At 32.8% G+C, this 20,560-nt stretch overlaps 1 protein-coding gene across 3 annotated transcripts in view; it reads right to left on the bottom strand.

Moving 5' to 3' along the window:
• The window catches only part of LOC137755944 (cadherin-10), a 118,949-nt gene extending 98,905 nt beyond the window's left edge, over positions 1–20,044 (bottom strand). For all 3 annotated transcript variants that reach the window (XM_068532107.1, XM_068532098.1, XM_068532092.1), the window contains exon 1: positions 19,814–20,044. In XM_068532107.1, coding sequence (XP_068388208.1) covers positions 19,814–20,044 — 231 coding nt within the window. The remainder of the gene's footprint in view (positions 1–19,813) is intronic.
• Positions 20,045–20,560: the final 516 nt, after the last annotated feature.

Consider the following 20,560-nt stretch of genomic DNA (forward strand, 5'->3'; position numbering starts at 1 on the left):
ATAATCTAATAACAGAGGAAGGGGTTAAAATATAAACGGACAGGATTAACGGGGGGAAAAAGTGAGGAGAGTAAAATGAAACGAACAGAAAGGCAAAATTGGAAACAACAAAAGAGAAAGTAGAACTTGCTATAAACATAGTAGATAAAAGAGAACACTAGACCCAGAAAAGCAAGCAAAATGAGTTAGAAAGATAGAGCCAAAAAGATTTAGAGAGAATAGGCTGAAAAAGAAAAATCACACGATCATATCAATAGATGCACAAACACTTTTGACAAAATCCAGCACCCATTCATGTTAAAAATTTTAAGTACACAAAGAGTAGAGGGGAACTTCAACTTGATAAAGAATATCTACAAAAAACCTACAGCTTACATCATACTTAAGGTGGGAAACTTGAAGCCTTCCTACTAGGATCAGGTACAATGAGAGGATAACCCTCTCACCACTGCTTTTCAACATGATACTGGAAGTTTTAGCTAGTGCAATAAGACAAGAGAAGGAAATAAAAGGTATACATATTGAGAAAGAAGAAATAAAACAGCCTTGTTCACAGATGACATGACTATCTATGTAGAAAATCTGAAAGAATCAACAAAAAACCTCTTGGAACTTATAAGTGATTATAGCAAGGTTGCAGGATACATGGTTAATATACAGAAGTCAAGCATTTTCCTATATACAAGCAATGAACAAGTAAAATCTGAAAGTAAGAACACAATACCATTACATAGGACTCCCCAAAATGAAATACCTATGTATAAATCTAGAAAGGATGTACTAGATCTATATAAGGAAAACTACAAAATTCTGAAGAATGAAATCAAATAAGAACAAAATAAATGAAGAGAAATTCTATGCTCATGAATAGAGTCAATATTGTCAAGATGTTAGTTCTCCCCAACTTGATCTATAGATTCAATGCAATCCCAATTAAAATCTCAGCAAGTTACTGTGTGGATAATGACAAATTGATTCTAATATTTATATAGAGGGGCAAAAGACCCAGAATAGCCAAAACAAGACTGAAGGAGAAGAATGAGATTGGAGGACTGACACTACCCAACTTCACGACATTATAAATTTACAGTAATCAGGACAGAGTGGCATTGGAGAAAGATTAGACAGATCAATGGAGCAGAATAAAGAGCCCACAAATTGACTTATGTATATATATTTAACTGGTCATTGACAAAGAGCAAAGGCAATACAGTGGAGCTAAGACAATCATTACAGTGTTGGAATAACTGGACATCCACATGCAAAAATTAATCCAGACACAAACTGACATCTTCACAAAAACAAACTCAAAATGGATCATAGACTTCATTGCAAAATGCAAAACCATAAATCTCCTAGAAAATAGCATAGGAGAAAACCTAGATGACCTTGGATACGGTGATACCATTTTAGATACAATACCAAAGGCACATGTATGAAATAAATAATTGACAAGCTGGACTCCATCAAAATTAAAAACTTCTGCTCTGTGAAAGACAATGGCAATTGAATGAAAAGCCAGGCCACAGACCAGAAGAAAATATTTGGAAAAATGATACTTCTAATAAAGGACTATTATCCAAAATACACAAAGAACACTTAAAAATCAACAATAAAAAAGCAAAAATCTTAATTATAAAATAGGTCAAAATCCTTAAGAGATACCTCATCAAAGAAGATATACAGATGGCAAATAAACATATGAAAAGAGTCCCACATCATATGTCATCAGTAAAATGCAAATTTAAATGACAATGAGATATCATTACACACCTATTAGAATAGCCAAAATCTAGGACACTGACAATTCCCAATTTTTGGTGAGGATGTGGAACAACAGGAACTCTCACATATTGCTAATGTGAATGCAAAATAGTATAGCCAGGTTGGAAGAGAATTTGTTGGTTTCTTACAAAACTAAACAGACTCTCACCATTACGATCCAGCAATAGCGCTCCTGGGTATTTAATGAAATGAGTTGAAAACATGTTCACAAAATACCTGGACATGGATGTTTACAAAAGCTTCCTCTATAATTGTCAAAACTCAGAAGCAACCAAGATATCCTTCAGTAGGTGAATGGATAAAACTGTGGTACATCCAGACAATGAATATCATTCAGCACTAAAAAAAAAGAAAGAGCTATGAAGCCATGAAAACACACAGAAGAACCTTAAATGCATATTACTAAATGAAGTAAACCAACTTGAAAAGCTACATACTGTGTGATTCCAACTATATGACATTCTGGAAAAGACAAAACTATGGAGACAGTGAAAGATTATTGGTTGTCAGGGTTAGGGGATGGGGAGGGATGAATAGGTAGAGTACAGAGGAAGTTTATGTCAGTGAAATAGTCCCTATGATTCCATCATAATGATACATGTCATTATACTTTGCCCAAACACATAGCATGTACAACATGTACAGTGAACTGTAAACTATGGACTTTGAGTGATTATGATGTGTAGGTTCATCACTTATAACAAATGCACCACTCTGGTGGGGGATCTTGATAATGGGGAGGGTATGCATGTGTAAAGGCAAGGGATATATGAAAAATATCTGTACCTTCCTCTCCATCTTTCTGTTAACTTAAAACTCCTCTGAACAAAGTCTTAAAAAGCAAATTTAAATAAAAAGAGCACAAGTTACGAGAATAATTTTACAGTGAAGATGCCATTTTAATCCAATAATCATAGTGATTACCAGTAATGGCATAAATTGAAGTCTTCCACCCCCGGTAAGATGCAATGAGAAGAACAGCATCACTTGTGTGATTTCCTGCTGAAGATTCATAACCCAAATCTAATCATGAGAAATCATCAGACACACACAAATTGAAGAACATTTCAGAAGATAAGTGGCCTGTAATCTTCAAAAGTGTCAGGATCATGAAATCAAAGAAATATTGAGAACTTTATCAGAAGACAGAAAGAAACCAAAGAGGCATGACAACTAAGTGCAATGTATGATTGTGAACTGCCTTGTTTTTCTATAAAGGATGATATTGGGATAAGTGGCAAAATTTGAATGGGGTCTGAGGTAGATGTTTATAATCCATCAATGTTAATTTCCTGATTTTGATGGTGTGTTGTGGTTACATAGGCGAATATCTTTGTTTGAAGGAAATAAACACTAAATTATTTGGTTGTGGAATAAAACGATTTAGAGAGAAAATAAAAGAATGAAAGGAGTTGTTTCCAAGAAGAGATCAGAACAATGAGGGAAACAACTTAGAAGACAAAAAGAAATAAATAATTTAACTTCATACAAATAATCGAATAATCTGTTTACAGATACATACTCAAATGGTAAAATACAACATATACTAGGGAAAATATATTTGCAACTCATAATAAAACTCATAGGGAAAGACTCCATTTTCAGACATGGTAGAGAAGTTATTTGGAAAAACTTATGTTAAAAACAACTTAAAATACTGGAGAGAATATAAACAACAGTTCCTTTAAAGTAATAAAGACAAGATGTCAGAACGAAATGTAACAGGAAGTAAACACCTAGGTCAGTAAGTAGAACAGCAGATCGTAAAGCTGCGTTTTCTATGAGAATATGTTTATAGGAGAAAACTTGCTTTTCAGCTTTGTTGCACTTCTTGGGTAAGAGGTACACAATTCAAGGCCAAAGATGTAGACTCAACATTCAAACATTAAACAGTTAAAACAAGTTGCTCATGCTATGGAACTGGAGAGAAAACTACCTTACTGTAAGCAAAGCTAGAGGAATAAAGGAAAGAAAATACATAAGTAATTAAAGGTAAAGAAAAAAATAACTGGCCCTCGCCAGTAAGAAGCTGGCCCTCGCCAATATTTTGAGCCAGATTAAAAACCTGCAAGTAAACCAGAGAACCCCAAGGTTCAAGATAAAACTTGAAAGCAGTCAGACAAAAAGGAGCTAAATATCTTCAAAGGAGAAGCAGATTGCCAGCTGATTTCTCAGTAACAACAATCTATTCATAATCCAGGGGACAGAGGAATGTTCCTTGACATGGCTGTCACTCTCACATTCTATACCCACAAAAATTAACTTTTTAACACAAAGCCAAAAATATCCTCAGATAAACAAAGCTGAAGATATCATCACCAGCATATATACTAATGAATATACTTATTTCATAACAAAGGCAAATGATCTCTAATTGAAAGTTGATATGTAAAAAGGAATAGTGAAGAAAATGTAAAATGCGTGAATAAATCTGAACAAACAAGGAACATAAAAGACAGTGACAGTATAAGTCATGTTGGAGGGGAATAGCGCTAAAATATTCTGTGATACTTTTACAAACCAGCATCCAGGTCACGTTATAGATTAAGGGAACTCTTAAAAAGATATTTCACAGCAACAAACTTATAAAGGAGTATGAGAATTTGACGAAGGCATTAAAAAAATCGTGTATATGATGAAAAGAATGTAAGCGCGAATCAAACTACTGTAATCTTTTTTAATAAAATAAATGATTTAATTATCAATATTTCTAATCTTTTAAATTACAGCACACTCAATAATATTAGCTTTACATTTTTTACTTCCTGTAAACTAATAGCAAGAATTAGAAGGGTTTTGGAGCTTCGACAAAAAAAAATTCTAAGGTAACAGAACAGCTTTAATTTTCCCCAGTGATTATTAAGATGATGTTGCATGGTTTCAGCATGCAAAGACATTTTTATGGTCCCATATGAACCCACGAAAAGAGGACTTTCTGTACTGTTACTCCTAAAGAAGCCACTAACACAGGCTCAGCATACTTTTCTTGTGCGTGTAAAGGGCAGAAAGTAAATATTTTAACATTGAGGGCCACAAACAGCCTCTGCACCATATTCTTCCTCTTTTTCCTTTTTTTTTAAAATCCAGTCTTAAAAACATATACAAATTCTCTTTAGACCATGAGCTAAGAAGCCTTCTGAATTTAGCCCACCAGCTTATTTCAAAAAATATTTAACAGACGCCAAAAATGCAATTTACAAAAACTAAGTCAAGAAGGAAAGAGAACCTGAGTAGCCCTATAACCATTAAAGAAAATAAGTCAATAGCCCACGTTTCCCTATAATAAAACTATTGTATCAGAAGGTATTTTTAATGAATTCTAGACAACATTCATAAAAGCATTAATTCAATTACACACACAAATTATATAAAGTAATAGAAAAAGTGGTAATATTTCCTATCTCATTTTATGTGACTATCATAACTTTGATGTCTAAATACAATAAGACAGTTAAAAGAGTTAAAAAAAGTAATTTTACTGAGTGATATCTTGTATGAAAATGAATGATTTTAAAAAAGTAGAAACTGTAAGCAAAGAAAGAGCAAGTGGAATACGATAATGTAAAGTTTTATATCATTATCAAGGTGAACTCTTTCCAAATCTGCAAGTTTAGTTCAAATAAGAAAAATCATTTAAGGTAATTGCTTGGATTAAAATATTGAAGGGAAAATAAACAGTTCATTATATGCATACATATATTTGACAATATTTCATATTCACTTATGATTAAAAAACATAAAACACTCGGATTAAAAGGAAATCCCTTAGTCTGATAAAAATACCTTTAAAAACAAACTTAAGAAACTTCACAATTAATGACAAAATGTTGAACATTTTAAAAAACTAAGAACAAAATAAAGAGGTCCCTCTCATATCATCTATTCAATATTCTATTGGAGTTTTTAATCAATGCAGAAAGACAAGTAAAAAAAAAAAATGTTTTTTTTCTTGATCCACTCACACTCCCCCCATCAGATAGTGCTACAAACAACTGCTCCCTTTTGCAGGAGCTGCCTGTGTGTACTTGCTCCAATTTCTCTCTCTCCATTCCCTTTGAAATCCACTGCAATGAGAATTCCGGGCCCACCACAGCACTGAAACCATAAACACCAAATTCACCTAGAATCTCCATGAAACTAAAGTCGGTAGTCAAATCAGAACTCTCTACCTCCTTGACTTAGCAGCTTTTGACTCAGTTAACACACTCTATTCTCCAAACATTTTCTTCACCTGTCTTCTAGGACACCCCCAGCTCTTAGATTCCCTTGCAGTTCAAGGAATATTCATTCTGTTGTATATGTTGGTTTTTCTTCTTTCCTCCCACATCATCCTCCCCCTCACACATATCTGAATGTGAGTTTGCTTCTAAATACAGCCCTATTTCCACTTCTCACTACATTCACATTCTTAATATCTAACAGTCCCATGACTTTAAATACCAGCTGTATGCTGATGGCTTCTAAGAGGTCCCATTTTAGTTTTCCTGAACTTGTAGTTGGGCTGGCCAAAAAGTTCCTTCGGGTGTCCATAACATCTTAACGGCCAACCCAATACAATCTCAAAACTCCATTTATCTTCTGAAGATGAACTCGAACATCTGAAGATGAACTCGAGCTCTTACTCCTAATGCTCTCTAAATAAAAACAATCAATTTTTCAGTTGCTCAGGCCAAAATGTTTTGAGCCATCTGTAACAATGCTTCCTAACATCCACGCATCAATACTACATAGATTTCTGTTGTACCAACTTTAAAGCCAGAAGTCAGACTGATATTTTTAAAACTTATTTCATATAACGTCAGTCTTCTGCTAAAAATTCTACAATATCTTCCATCTTAGAGTAAAAGTCAAAATCCAATGTCTTCTGTATTAGTTTCCTATTGCTACTGTAAAAATTATGAACAACTTAGTGACTTAAAACACCACAAATTTATTCTCTTATAGTTCTGGAGGTCAGAAGTCTAAATGCAAGGTGTTGGCAGGGCTCTGCTCCTTCTGGAGGCTTCAGATGAGACCGTTTCTTTGCTGTTTCCAGCTTCCAGAGGATGTCTGCATTCCTTGGCTCCTGTTTCTTTCTTCCATCTTCAAAGTTTGTTACTCTAACCTCCTGTTTCATTGTGACATCTCTTTTTTTCTGAACTTAACCCTCTTGCCTCACTCCTGTAGGGACCCATGTGATCACATGGGGATTGCATAGGAAATCCAGGGTATAATCTCCCCCATCTCAAGATCCTCAATTTAATTACAGCTGCAATAGTCTCTTTTTGCTATTTAAAATAACATATAATGAATTCTGAGAATTAGGATGTGGATATCTTTGGCGCAATTATTTTGTCTACCACACTTTGTAGGATCTGGGCATCCTGTTATCTTTCTGCCTTTCCCTTCTACCACCTGTCCCTTGCCCCCTTTGCTCTAGGCACATGTACCTCCCTGCCCTTTCTTGAATATTCATGAGGAATTTCCTGATTTAGAGCATTTGCAGTAACTATTTCTTCTTGATGCAAAAAATATTCCTCTAACAGCTGCTTAGTTACCCCTTTCACTTCCTCCAAATCCTTTGCTTAAATATCACCTTCTCAGTAAGAAAGTACTGACTACCACCACCTGCTCTGCTCCATTCCTCAATATTCCTTACCTTGCTTTCTCTCTTCTTTTCTGATAGTAACCTTCATCATCTAACATACCATAAGAGTAATATATTTATTATGTTTATCTTTAATTTTTTGCATTTCCCACTAAAAATGTGAGCTTCGTGACACAGGGTGTGTTGTCTTTTACTCAGGGGTGTGACCTGGTAACCTAGAGAGTGCCTGAAAAATAATTGGTGCTCCACACCTATTATGGATTTGGGAATGAAGCAATCAATAAGCAAAAAATAGATGACCTGAAGAAACAGTTGATAAAACACTTGAAAAACTTGTTCACAGAAATGAAAGTTCACTGTTATTTAGGAAAATGCAAATTAAATCACCAGTTTTGAAAAAAAATTTCTAACAATATCAAGCTTGGGTCTCTTTGTAGAATAGAAGAAATTCTCGTATACTGCCAGTGGGAGTAGGTATTGGTTAAAACTTAGGAAACTAAAATGGCAGTATTTGGAAAAATTGAGGCTAGGCACACAATAGAGATCAGCAATTTTATTCCTAATTATATACTCTGAAGCTATTCAATGTACATAAGTATCAGGGTGCATGTACAGAAATGTTCACAGAAGCATTGTTAGTAAAGCTAAAGTAAGGGGAAGGGGCAACATCGTATCTCCATTATTGATAGAATGTATAACTAAATCCAAACACATTCACATAAAGAGATCCTCTGCACAAAAATATGGTTTAATTTCATAAACCTATCTGAGTGAAAGAAGAAAGACACAAAAGAATATATGAACTGTGATTACACTCAATTTCAGAAACATTTAAAACTCCAGCATGCTGTTTATGAGTGGCTACATAGATGCTCAAACTATAAAGAAAAGAAAGGTATTATTAACCCCAAATGAATCTTATTGCCACCTTTAGAAAGGAGAAACGATGTTGTTACCAACAGACCCACACAGAGAGTTTCTTAGGGGCCATGAGTTTTCCATTTCTTCACCTGCGTTGAGGTCACCCGATTGGATTTATACTTATTCATTAAAGTTTATATGTGTGTTTTATTCAACTTTCAGCGTGTATTACATTTGAAAATGAAAAAAAGAATTAAAGGTCAATTAATAAGGAGAACTTATGGATCAAAAGAAAAAAACTAGATTATTAATAGAAAAATTGGTGAGGGATATAAACACTTATTTAAAGAAATGTGAAATGCTTTAAACACATGAAGAAATGTTCATTCTCACTTAAAATAAGAGAAATATGTTTTCATTTACAAGATTGAAAAGCTATTAAAAATGATGATAATACAGAGATTGGATACAATTGTGGAGAAATACTTAACTTTCATACCTTGCTGTTGGCATGATAAATTCAAACTGCATCAGTGGAGAGCAATTTAGCAATACCTATGAAAGTTTAAAATTTCCAAACTTTGCTTCAGCATTTCACTTCTAGTCATATTCCTAAAGGTATACCAGCACTGTGTGAAATAACATGTCATATTATTATATTACTAAATATTTTTTTAAATGACTAAAGGTTCTTCAAAAGAAAAAGGTAAAACAAATTATGATATATCCACTGGAAAGAATACTATGCAGCTACTATTTTTTTTTAATGAAGGATATCTTTATGTCCTGAAATGGAATATGTCCTCAAGTTACATTTTTAACTAAAAACAAACCAACCATGTTTTATAACATGGCATAAAGTACACCACCATTTATGTAAAAAAAAAATCATAAATACTTATTAAATAGTTCTATAATGTCTCTTGGAATACGTACAAAGATACAAAACAAAACAAAAACAAAACAGAACTGGTAAATAGCTGTTTCTTAGGAGGAGAACTATGGATGCTTGAGGATCCTGGTGGGAGCCTCAGTTTTAACTATACACGCTATTTTGCCTTTTAAATTTTATTCAAAGTGCATGCATTATCAATTCCACATATAAATTAAATAATAAACACATAACAACTGCAAAAATAAATTTGACTTCTCTATGAAGTAGCAGAAATATTCCTGTTACCTATGCAATTTTAGTTTTGTACTGATATCATTCAGAAAAGAAAGTCAGCTAACTCTCCATCATTGTACTGATTAAATAAGAATATAATTGCTTCTGGTGAAGCAACACATAATATTGGTAAAATAAGAATATTACTATTAATAATGGTGCAATGAGGGGTAATGATGGTTAGTATATACTCTGGAGTCATATTTTCTGGGCTAGAATCCCATCTCTACAAGTTACTTGATTGATGCCCTTAGACACCTAATTTAGACAAGAAGGACATATTTTCCTAACTTGTAAATAAGAAACAATAAAGAATGGTTGTTGGACTATTAAGTAATAATAAATAAAATACTTTTTAGAGGATCATTATCAGGATATGTCAGGATGTTTCAGAATATTTTGCAGTATTTTTCGTTTAATTCTCACATTAAAAAAAAAACTATATGTGATAGTTTTTACACTGTTATTTTGCTTCCAGAAGTATGTTAAATATTAGTAGTGAGCAAAGTGTTTTTTTTTTAACTTATTTCACTCCTGTTGGTAATTTAAGTGGGAATACTCTCTTTGTTTAGTAATTATGTATGATTCTGGCTGTCAGCTTAACAGACAAATTTTTAATTTTAATTTTTACCAAGAGTGAGCTCACCTGTTGCACACACTCACATCCTCTATTTCTGTCCATATAATAACGTCCCATCTCCAGCTCTTCATCATTTCAAACTCTCTCTCACTCCTACTTATTTTATCTTATTGATAACATGCCTATGAGAAACTGATGTGTTGCTTCCTTCTGTGCTAAACCAAAGCCATCTGACTCCCATTTACGTCAGATTATTGCAATGGCTCTCTCCTTGGTCCACACTGATCTCTAAATTGCTACAACTTTCTTCTTGATGACTTTACATCACTCAACAGGATTAGTCATCAATTCTTTGGAATTTTGTTCTCCTTTGGCCTCTATAATAGTCCTAGTCTTGCCTCTCTGCCCCCCCTGCCCCGCCCCTTTCTACTTCTTCTTGGATGTTCTCTCTATCTCTGCCTTTATGTTACTTGACTTACAATCATAGGTCATGTCCTTGACCTTTGCTTTATATCTTTATTGTCTCCCTTTGGAAGCTCAGCTCTTAGGAATGCATGTATTCAGTTAGTTCATGATTCACAACTCTATCCCTCTGCTCTGCTGGACTCAGGATAACCCAACACATGCAAACTAGATTTGGTGCTAAGCTTTTGATGCTGGTTTGTATATACTGACAGAATTGGTATCAAGGAAAATTGAAAAATTCAGTGGTCTTGGAGTTTTAGGGGGTATTTGGAAGATACAACACTGAACTGAGGAGTTCACTAATGGAATTTAAGCTAAACATCAGCCAAAATAGGAAATGTTCCTTTAGATAAAAGGCTATAATGGTACACATTCTTACAGCTCAATTTCCTACTTGGTAAAACAATTTTAATCCTGGGCTGAGATTTAAGACCTTCATTTAAAATTCTAAATTTAATAGTTTTATGTAATCTATAAATGCTTAAAGTATAGCTTTAAAAGTGAGGTTAGTGAAAGAATTTTACTAAAGAGAGAGTCTGAAATTTGCATAAAGTGCTTTTCGTCTTGTTGATTAGAGTTCTAAGGAGAGAACCAAAGGTTTGTATATTATATCCCAACAAAATCACTGTTCCCTTCTCTAAACTTAGTCCATCTTCCTGGCAACTTTTATGTTTTCTTTATTTTAACTTTTATTTACAATTACTAGGAGCCATGGAATGCAGTTACCCATTAGCAACACAATAATAATACCACCAACAACAATATTAATAATGATAATAATAAAAAATTAAGATTAAATAATATTCTTTGATAAAACAAAAGTAGAAATTTAACTATATTATGTGAATATTTAAGAATTCACTTCAGAAAATTTATTGAAGTGCTCCCTCCTTTTCTATTCATGCTTTCATAAGAAGCAACTGAGATTTTGAATATTTGAACATATACTAAGTATGAGACATTGATGAGCAAACATAATAACATACATCCACTTTCATTTTCTTTACTGAAAAGAACATTATTCTTTAGTACAAAGGGGACAAAATTTAATTGAATATATAATTATATATTGTCTCCAAGAAAGAAAATAAGAGGGCTTTGGTAGAAATTCATAATACCATAATAATAATTTCCCATGCTTCATGGCCATTACACACTCACCTGTTACTGATAAATTATATTAAGATATTTTTTGCAGAGCAAATTTTTATGACATTTCAATACATTTTTCATCTACAGAGATTTCTCTCAAGCTTTAGCTAAAAGTCTGGCTCAATTTTCACATAATCTTCATTCAGAGATGATTGTATTTCTTAAAAGTTCTATATTTGAAAAATGATGGGTTAAATTGTAGATTTAGTATTTTTGAACTTTAATATTTTTAAATAATAGGTAAATTTTTTAAAAGCTTATTCATCACAGAAAAATTCTTTGAGGTTTTTTTTTTTTATTATTATCAGTCTATTATTATCACCAAAGTCCTTTCATCTACTTCCAACTATTACTACTCTATGTGAATTAATTGGCCTAAAACCACAGAAATAATACTTTTTAGAAAATAAATTCATAATTATCTCTTATCTAAAACATAATCCAATAAAAATACATTCAAGGGACATAACATAGAGAGGTAGATTTTAAAAGATGCTGTGTGACAAACTGAAGAAGCAGGATAAAGAGATGAAGAAGATTCTGTGTGGAGGGGGTTATAAAATGGTGAGTACAAGAGAGGGATATACAAAAATAAGACTATGATGGGAAAGAAAAGATGGAAACACAGCATCTCTAGGTTACTAATTCAAGAGTAAAACATGAGTGGAAGGGTGGATTTCCCACAAATCACTAGAGTACAGTAAGGGCAGTGAGTGTGGTAAATGTGTCTAGGTGGTGCGGGTATACTGTTGTTTCATGAAGGTTATACAGTGATTACACATTATGTAAATAACTTCATGGAAGAGTTTAGTAAACATGTTATCACTACTACCAGTAAGAACTTTTAAGTAAAAGAATGATTGTAGTTATTTATATATGAGTATCCCATACTTAATTCCATTTATCTTTTTAAAAAGAGCTCAATACTTGACACTTTGCTTGAAAATGCTAACAAGAAGCCTATTTCCTATTAGTTTAAACTGGAAAAAATAGAATGCTTACACATTAAACCCAAATTCAAAACTAATTTCCTAAAAAAGTAACTAAAACATAGTAAAATCTCTATAGATGAATAACACGCTATAATGTTAGTATAGAAAACGCTTAAACCAGTGTTACTTGATCACTTACAGGTTAACATGAATTAGCAAGGCTTCCCAAAGGGCTTACAAAATCTTAGATGCACATTCTTTTTTACAGCCTCTGTTAGTTTCAAAACATCTATGGGTGGTTCTGATGTTCTACCAAGCATATCTGGAATGCAACTTAAGATCTTCCTGAATACTGCTTTGTTAAAATGTTATAGTGAGCTTTGAGGAGGTGAGCATATTTTTCCAATATAACCTCTGGCTGAAACATTGAGAGATACAGACATTGTATGCATTCTGAGAGTTAAAAACCAAGAGGTGGTCTGCCTGGAAAACATTATCAGGGTTCTGCAGGACATGCCTCTATTTAAAAATGCTTTAATTACCTCTTGCTTGAGGATTAGTATAAAAAGTCTTTATAAATTCTAATTCAGGATCATCTTTTTTTTGTTGTGGTCTTTACCTATCAGGGAAATAATGTCTATATTCACCCCAAAAGTCCAAATGTCTCCTCATCAGGAAGGTCTTTATTAATCATTTAATCTAAAGGACTTTCTGTTGATGTCTATCAAATCATCCTGATTTATTTTCTTTTAGGACATTTTCTAACTAAAATCACTCACTGTATTAATTTGTTTTGTGCTCAGTCCTTTTATGGTTAGCATTAATAGGGTTCAAATAGAAAATAACTATATACCAAGCCCTCTCCTACTCCCATCTCACCACTAAAGCAGGCCTATATGTTTGTGTGTGTGTGTGTGTGTGTTTTATGTAGATTCTCTTCATCATGTTTGTATTAAAAAAAAGTCACCTGGAAACTTTTAGTCTCAACAACATTACAGTTTTTAAAAGGTCCCAGAGAATGTTCCCAGCTCTCTAAACTCTAATAAAACATAAAGTTCTTCCATGAGTTCACCTGAGATTTCCTTCCCCTGTAGAAAAACTGCAGTGGGGAGGTCAGGACAGCTTCTTCTGTCTTAGTTCCAACTACTCCTTCCCCTGTTGCAACCGGGTTTGACTTGATTGTACCCATATTATTAAGGGCAAAACGCATACAGTCTAATATAGTGGGCACAGTTGGTATTGCCAGACTTTGTGAATGTTTAAAGTCAAGTTTTCTCTCATGAATAATATTTTTTCAGTTTCTGGAAGATATCTCTTCTAGAAATTTCCAAGAATCACTTCATTATAAAGCATTGCACATTAAAAAACTCTTCCAAATAAATAAATAAATAAATAAATAAATAAATAAATAAGAACTTGACTCTCCAGTTTCAACATTTAATAACACACAGATTCGTGTAATACGAATCCCCAAACTATTTTATTTCCACCTATTTACAAGTACTGCAGAAATGAAACATGGCAATATTTGGCACTTACTGTTTTGTTCGAGGCTTTTGGGGTCTGTGCTGTGTCTGAGACAAAAAGAGTCCCATAACTTCCTGTTATCCTTACTTATTATTCTCTCCTTCTCTTAAAGGCAGACATTTTGTGAGTAGAGAAATTATATTTTCACCACAGTACTTAATATCAGAGTAGTACCTGAGTAGTAACAGGTCTTCTAGATATTTGTTGACAGAATGAATAAATAATTTATTCATAGTGGGTGTGTGCAGCTCACAAGTCTACAAAGAAGAATGACCAAGAGACTGGAGCCAAATATATGCTTTAAGGATTAGACAGAATATGAATAGGAAAGCAGGTCTTGAGAGAAATCCAAGTTAGGGAAAGCAAATTCTTACAGCAACTCCGAAGGGAAGAAACATGATGATAATTGAGAGCATATTCAGAAACAAGAACCCAGAAAGAAGTAAAATAAAGGCTGAGCTGTTTAGGAAATGTTAAAGGCTCTGGCAAACTAAGGAAGTTGAGGACAGGGCTTCTCAGTCTCAGCACTATTGACATTTAGGACTGGAGGTCTGCCCTATACACTGTAGGATTTTTAGCAGCATCCCTGGTCCCTGCCAACTTGAGGCCAGTAGCAACCCCCTCTACCTAGTTGTGAAAACAAATAATGTCTCCATATATAGATGAATTTCCCCTGGATGGCAAAATAACCCCCAGTTAGAGTCATTAATTGAAGGTATTTTGAACTCATCATGCTCATTAAGGGGCCATGAGGGCAAATAAGACAGTACTAAAGGTATAGAGTTGAGATAGACCAGAAAAATATATGGCTCATTCTATCATTTTCAACCATGGAACAGGTTAGAGTCAGAAAATGAAATATTTAAAAGTGAATTGAAATATTGAAAAGTCGAGTGACCACCAAGATACTTGTGCAAATGAAAGCAGTTGGTCCCAAAGAGAAAAACCTGTTAGGGACAGGGAGAAAGTTTCTATTGGCTACTCAAGAAGGGGGATGAAGGTTCATATTGGGTTATAAACTATGGGAGGACAAAGCCATGGTAGACTACAGGGAACCGTGTATCCCTTGGTAGAGGTGAGCTTAAGTAATCATCTAAGGACAGAAGAACTATAAATACCTATAGTATTGTTAATCTGCTAAAATAGAGAGCACCATTATTGCTCTAGCTCTTTGAAGCCATCAGTTCTTCAGGAAAAGGGATATGAAATTCAGAAATAATTAAACGTGGTTTCTGTTTTTCAAGAATGCTAAACAACTGAGAACCCAACAAGACTTACAGACAACAATATCATATGATATCGATTATACCTGGAATCTAAAACATGATACAAATTAACTTATGTACGAAACAGAAATAGACTCACAGACATTGAAAAAAAACTTATGGTTACCAAAGGGGAAAGGAGGAGGGGAGGGATAAATTAGGAGTTAAGGATTAACATATACACACTACTATATATAAAATAGATAACCAACAAGGACCTACTGTATAGCACAGGGAATTATACTCAATATTTTGTAATAACCTATAAAGGAAAAGAATCTGAAAAAGAATATATATTTGTATTATGTATATGTATAACTGAATCACTTTGTTGTACACCTGAAACTAACACAACATTATACATCAACTATACTTCAATTTTAAAAAAAAGAACCTATCATTGGGAAAAAAAAAAAGAATCTATGTGTCAAATGTATTCTGCATTTAGAGAAGGATGATATCAGTGAGGTACTATAAGGTCTGAATGGCCTGGAGGCCCCAAGAATCTCTTTCATGTCTCCAGATGGTACATTTTTTCATTATACCAAGAAGATATAGACAGTTGCCCTGATTATTTATTAAAATTATTATTATGTTTTTACTTCCTGGAGTGAATTATTTTACTATGCTGACTCAGAATCAGATTTATCATTGTTCAATTACGTTATTAATTTTTTGGTGTTTTTTCTTAATCTCTGGTTTTGATTAAAAATCTATTTTTAACATGTTTTGCTCCACTTGAGAATAATTATTATATAAAGTGCAAAGTTTGTACAGTAAATAAAATCAGTAATTCACTTAGAACTGTATGTTTTTTACGGCTAAAAGTAAATTCAAGAATATCTAGTTTATTGTCATTAGTTATTTGAATATTTGGAAGCCTAAAATTTTGAAATTATCTGGGCAACTGAATCAGGCAATGGGAACCTGTGATAAGAAGCTACATGTAAAAGGACATTAATAAAAATAGCTTATAATCACAATGTTTCTCAAATCTTAAATTGGTAAATTTAAAGATGTTTATAAAAGGTTGAGATATGAAAGTAACATAGGGCAAAAGTAGATACTTGAAGTTCACGTTTTAAACCTCTTGCTTTGGAAGGTAAAGAAAGGTTAGCAGGCATTGTCCTATATAGGAAACTTCTTAAAGGTCAATATTCTGATTATCTCACTGAAAAAAAAAAAAAAAAAAGAACTTACACCAAATATATTTTGGTTTAGAATACATTTGATTGAATGATTTAGAGAAGATATTTTTTTGCTCATTGAGAGATGAACAAAGAAATGCTTTGAGTTCACTGCTGGTCAGCTAGTTTCTTCATAATAGCCATGGCAGTGACAATTCAGCCACTAGCTTTCTTTCTCTTTTTCTCTTTCTGTCTCTCTTTATTTCTTCTTATTCTTTTTTTTAAATATATAAATGGGTTTTTAAATGCTCAAACACTTCACATTTATAATGTAATCATATAAAAATTATATATATAAGTACATTAAATATATATATATATATATATATGACTGACATGATCATACTATAGATGAGAAAATGAAGGCCAAGAGAAGTTAATTGATTTAACCACTGAAAGCAAAAACAGTGGCAGAAGCAAGTTTACATATAGGTATTCTGATTGGCAGTTATATGCTTTTCCTAAGCTTTCCTCTGCTTTAATCCAATAAGAAGTAAGGGGATTTTCCCTTTGCTTCAACCCCTTAAGCAGTAATGGGTTTTTATCTAAGAAATTATATGCCATCCATTCTTTGTAGGATTTATTGGCTAATTGTTCGGTATTTTAAAAATTTTCCCCCTCTTCATGTATGTGCTTTTCAGTCTTGTCCTCACTCAACCAGTGTAATTCTCTCCATTGTGCCTACTCTGAGCTCCCACCATGTTTTCCACAACAATGGAGAGTTTATCATTGTCTTCCCGTACGTCTAGTAATTGGGACATGTATTACTCCTACCTGTGAACTAACCTAGAGACATTGAATCTCTTAGCGTCAATATCACATGCCTACTTTAAATGAAGTAAAAACTGAAAGCAGAATTTCTGATAGGATGAATATGTAATAAATTCATTATAAGTAATGTTGGAAAGAATATCCAGGGAATTTAAAATTTTTTATACTTCATGAAGAAAATATATCTTAGCCCCCAATTATAGTCATTAAAATGCATGTTTATAAAAATATTCTATATCTCATAATTGCCTTTTCACATATACAAATCTATATGTTTAAAAAAATCTATATGTTTACTTCTAAAATAAGATCTTTAATTGTATAAGTAATTAATGCAATATAAATACTTAATAAAAAGCAACACACATATGTACTACAGACAAGGGAAATTTAAAAATAACTATTTCACAGGTCATGACATGAATAAATGATAGAAATATAAAATTGACTTGAAATACAAGCGAAAAAACAGATGCTTTGGGTATTAGAAGTAAACTCAGAGCTACAGCATCTAATATATGTCTGTTGATCTGGTAGTTCAGGACATACTTATAGAAGAAACTGGTGAACACATTCCATAAGTTCCTTATGCCTCTCCTCATTAAAGAGTTTCCTGGCTTGCTTTTATAGAGCAGAGTAAGGAAGAATAGAATTTGAGTTGCATATCAAGATGCATGTATCTTAAGTATTTACCAGCTTTAATAGCCCACAGTAATTTAAACTCTACATTAGTTTTCCCTACCAAAGAGCTAAGTGGTACCAGATGACTCTGGGAATTCAGTTCAATACAACTCAGGTTAATTCAACCAACTAAATATTAAAATCTACTCTAAGAGCTAGAAACAAAGAGAGATACGAAGTAAAGTTCTTGATTTCAAGTTATTGATATTCTTTGGGGAAAGAACAAATGAAAGTACATAGAAGTACCTTGATTATCACAAGAGAGTACTTAATGCAATGATAATTCAATTTACCAACATTTATTAAATCCTCACTAAGGACTAGGTGAAGGAAAATCTATGCAAATAAACAAATAACCGCTATGTCCAGGAAGAGCCAAATGAAGCTATTTATAGTTTCTATGGCTCGGATTTCAGTTATTATATTTTCATGTGGTTGGTTTCATAAACTGAAAGTTGCCTATTGCAGCAACCATAAAATTTACCTTAACCCTCTGATCTCAGGAATTCTATCAGATGACCCTGTGATAAGGTCACTACTGCACGCTTTCTGGTAAAATTGCTTAGGTTGCTGGGTTTTTTTCTTCTCCTTACAGTCAATATGACATTTAACATTTAATGCCATCTTTCTCATACTGCCAGACATTTTTTAAAAAAAACTGAAATAACTGGAACATGAAAACACATATCAAAGTGTTTTAAAAATCAATGAACATGTATTTTCTCAAAAATAGTTCTTCTTAGAAGACAAAAACTTTAAAAGCCCAGTTTTAATTATGTGAAAGAAGCTATTAAAGTTGAGGTTGATGCAAAAGTCGCCAACACAATCATGGATCTATCATAATTTTGTACTGTTGACATGTGATATATGAACATGTGATTATATCTGTTTTCCTTTTGTGTGTTTAACTTTTTTTCTTTGATATAGTTTCATAAACTGTCCATAAAAATAACACTATTAAAATGATTTTTTTCTTTAAGATATTACCTAATTTCGATTAGATTTGGATAGTGCAAAGAAAGAAAACTGGAAATTAATACAATCTAGTGTATAAAAGCATCCATTGTAACTCTTATGTCGTATTTGTCCCTCCAGTCCTAACATTTTCCTCACTATCTTTTATAATTGAATAGCATGAAATCTCCTCATGTCATCATATCCCGACAAGTAAACTACTTTTTCCTCATTTTCCTCACTATCTTTTATAATTGAATAGCATGAAATCTCCTCAGTCATCATATCCCGACAAGTAAACCACTTTTTCCTGCTTGTCTTCCCATTTATTCTTCCCTTATTTAAATGTACCCATGGTAGGACTTTAGAAAAATAAGTAACGCTCATATCTGGAATAAGTTTTCTTATAAGTAAGCATTTTTTTGGCCTTAGGTCATATTTTTAATGACACTTGTTTTCCCATTCTGTAGAATATTAAACAACTTTTACATATATCTTTTCTTCCTCACTGAAGTCAACAGCAATGCGAAATATATATAGGTATATATATATATGTATTATATACATGCATTGTTATTTTAAATACTAGATTGCCACGTAGTTCTCTCATGATCATTCATTTTTAACTACAAATTCTGAAATTGCAATTGTTAGTACCTCTTTAATACGTGAGGTAGTAGGCAGAATTAATTCTAGTAAATGAATTCATACATTTATAATGCTATATTCATTACATAGTTTTTCAAATTATAATTTGTATTCCATAAACAAAAACTGCTTTAGGGATATTTAGAGAATCAAATTTGTAAGAATGGCAATCTTGATAACCTTCAAATTTTCTTTATGAGACAAATGAAAAACTGGAATGTAAATATTTTCCATTTCAGCACAGACTTACCTTGCCTACGTATTGATAATCAGATCCTGTATATTCCTCCAGTAAGAAAAATTGATTCCACATCCAACCACGCTTTTGACGGTGCAGAATTTTGCCATCACTTCTAGGTACGCGTGCACCTAAAATTCTTTTCTGGGGCACAGAAGTCCTTCTGAACATTATCTCTGGAGAACAGAAATGTGGCAGGCATACCCAGAGTAGAAACAGTAGCAAAAATTGATATATTGTCATAGTTCACTTCTTGACAATTCCCAACGTGGATGAAGAAAAAGCAGTCCTATATTAATGGGTTGAATTTTACTGTGTTTCAACTGGTTTCCAGCATTTCATCAATGTTTTGGACATGTTTCCAAAAGCTTCAAACAAATAAACAAATAAAAAAAAGTCAGTTGACAACATTATGAATGTTACCTGTCACTTTAAATTTAACATGACAAATATTAATTAATAATAGTAACCAAAATATTTGCTTCCCCTCTTTTACACAAAATAATTATTAGTTTGGAAACACTACTTACCTAGTAACATGTCTACAATTTAAGAAAAGATAATTGTAAATAATTTCCTTCAAACAAATTCTAAAGAAAGGACATATTTAGCTTTTATTTCTTTTTTTCTTTTGGTACTTTACCAGTTTTCAGGAATTATAACCCCTATATAGAGCGGAGCTGTAGTTAATTTTGCACGTGAACATTTCCAGAGTAACTTAACATAATTAAAATTTTGAAAATAAAATAGTGATTTAAT

This window comes from Eschrichtius robustus, chromosome 2, assembly GCF_028021215.1.
Source record: "Eschrichtius robustus isolate mEscRob2 chromosome 2, mEscRob2.pri, whole genome shotgun sequence".
NCBI lineage: Eukaryota > Metazoa > Chordata > Mammalia > Artiodactyla > Eschrichtiidae > Eschrichtius > Eschrichtius robustus.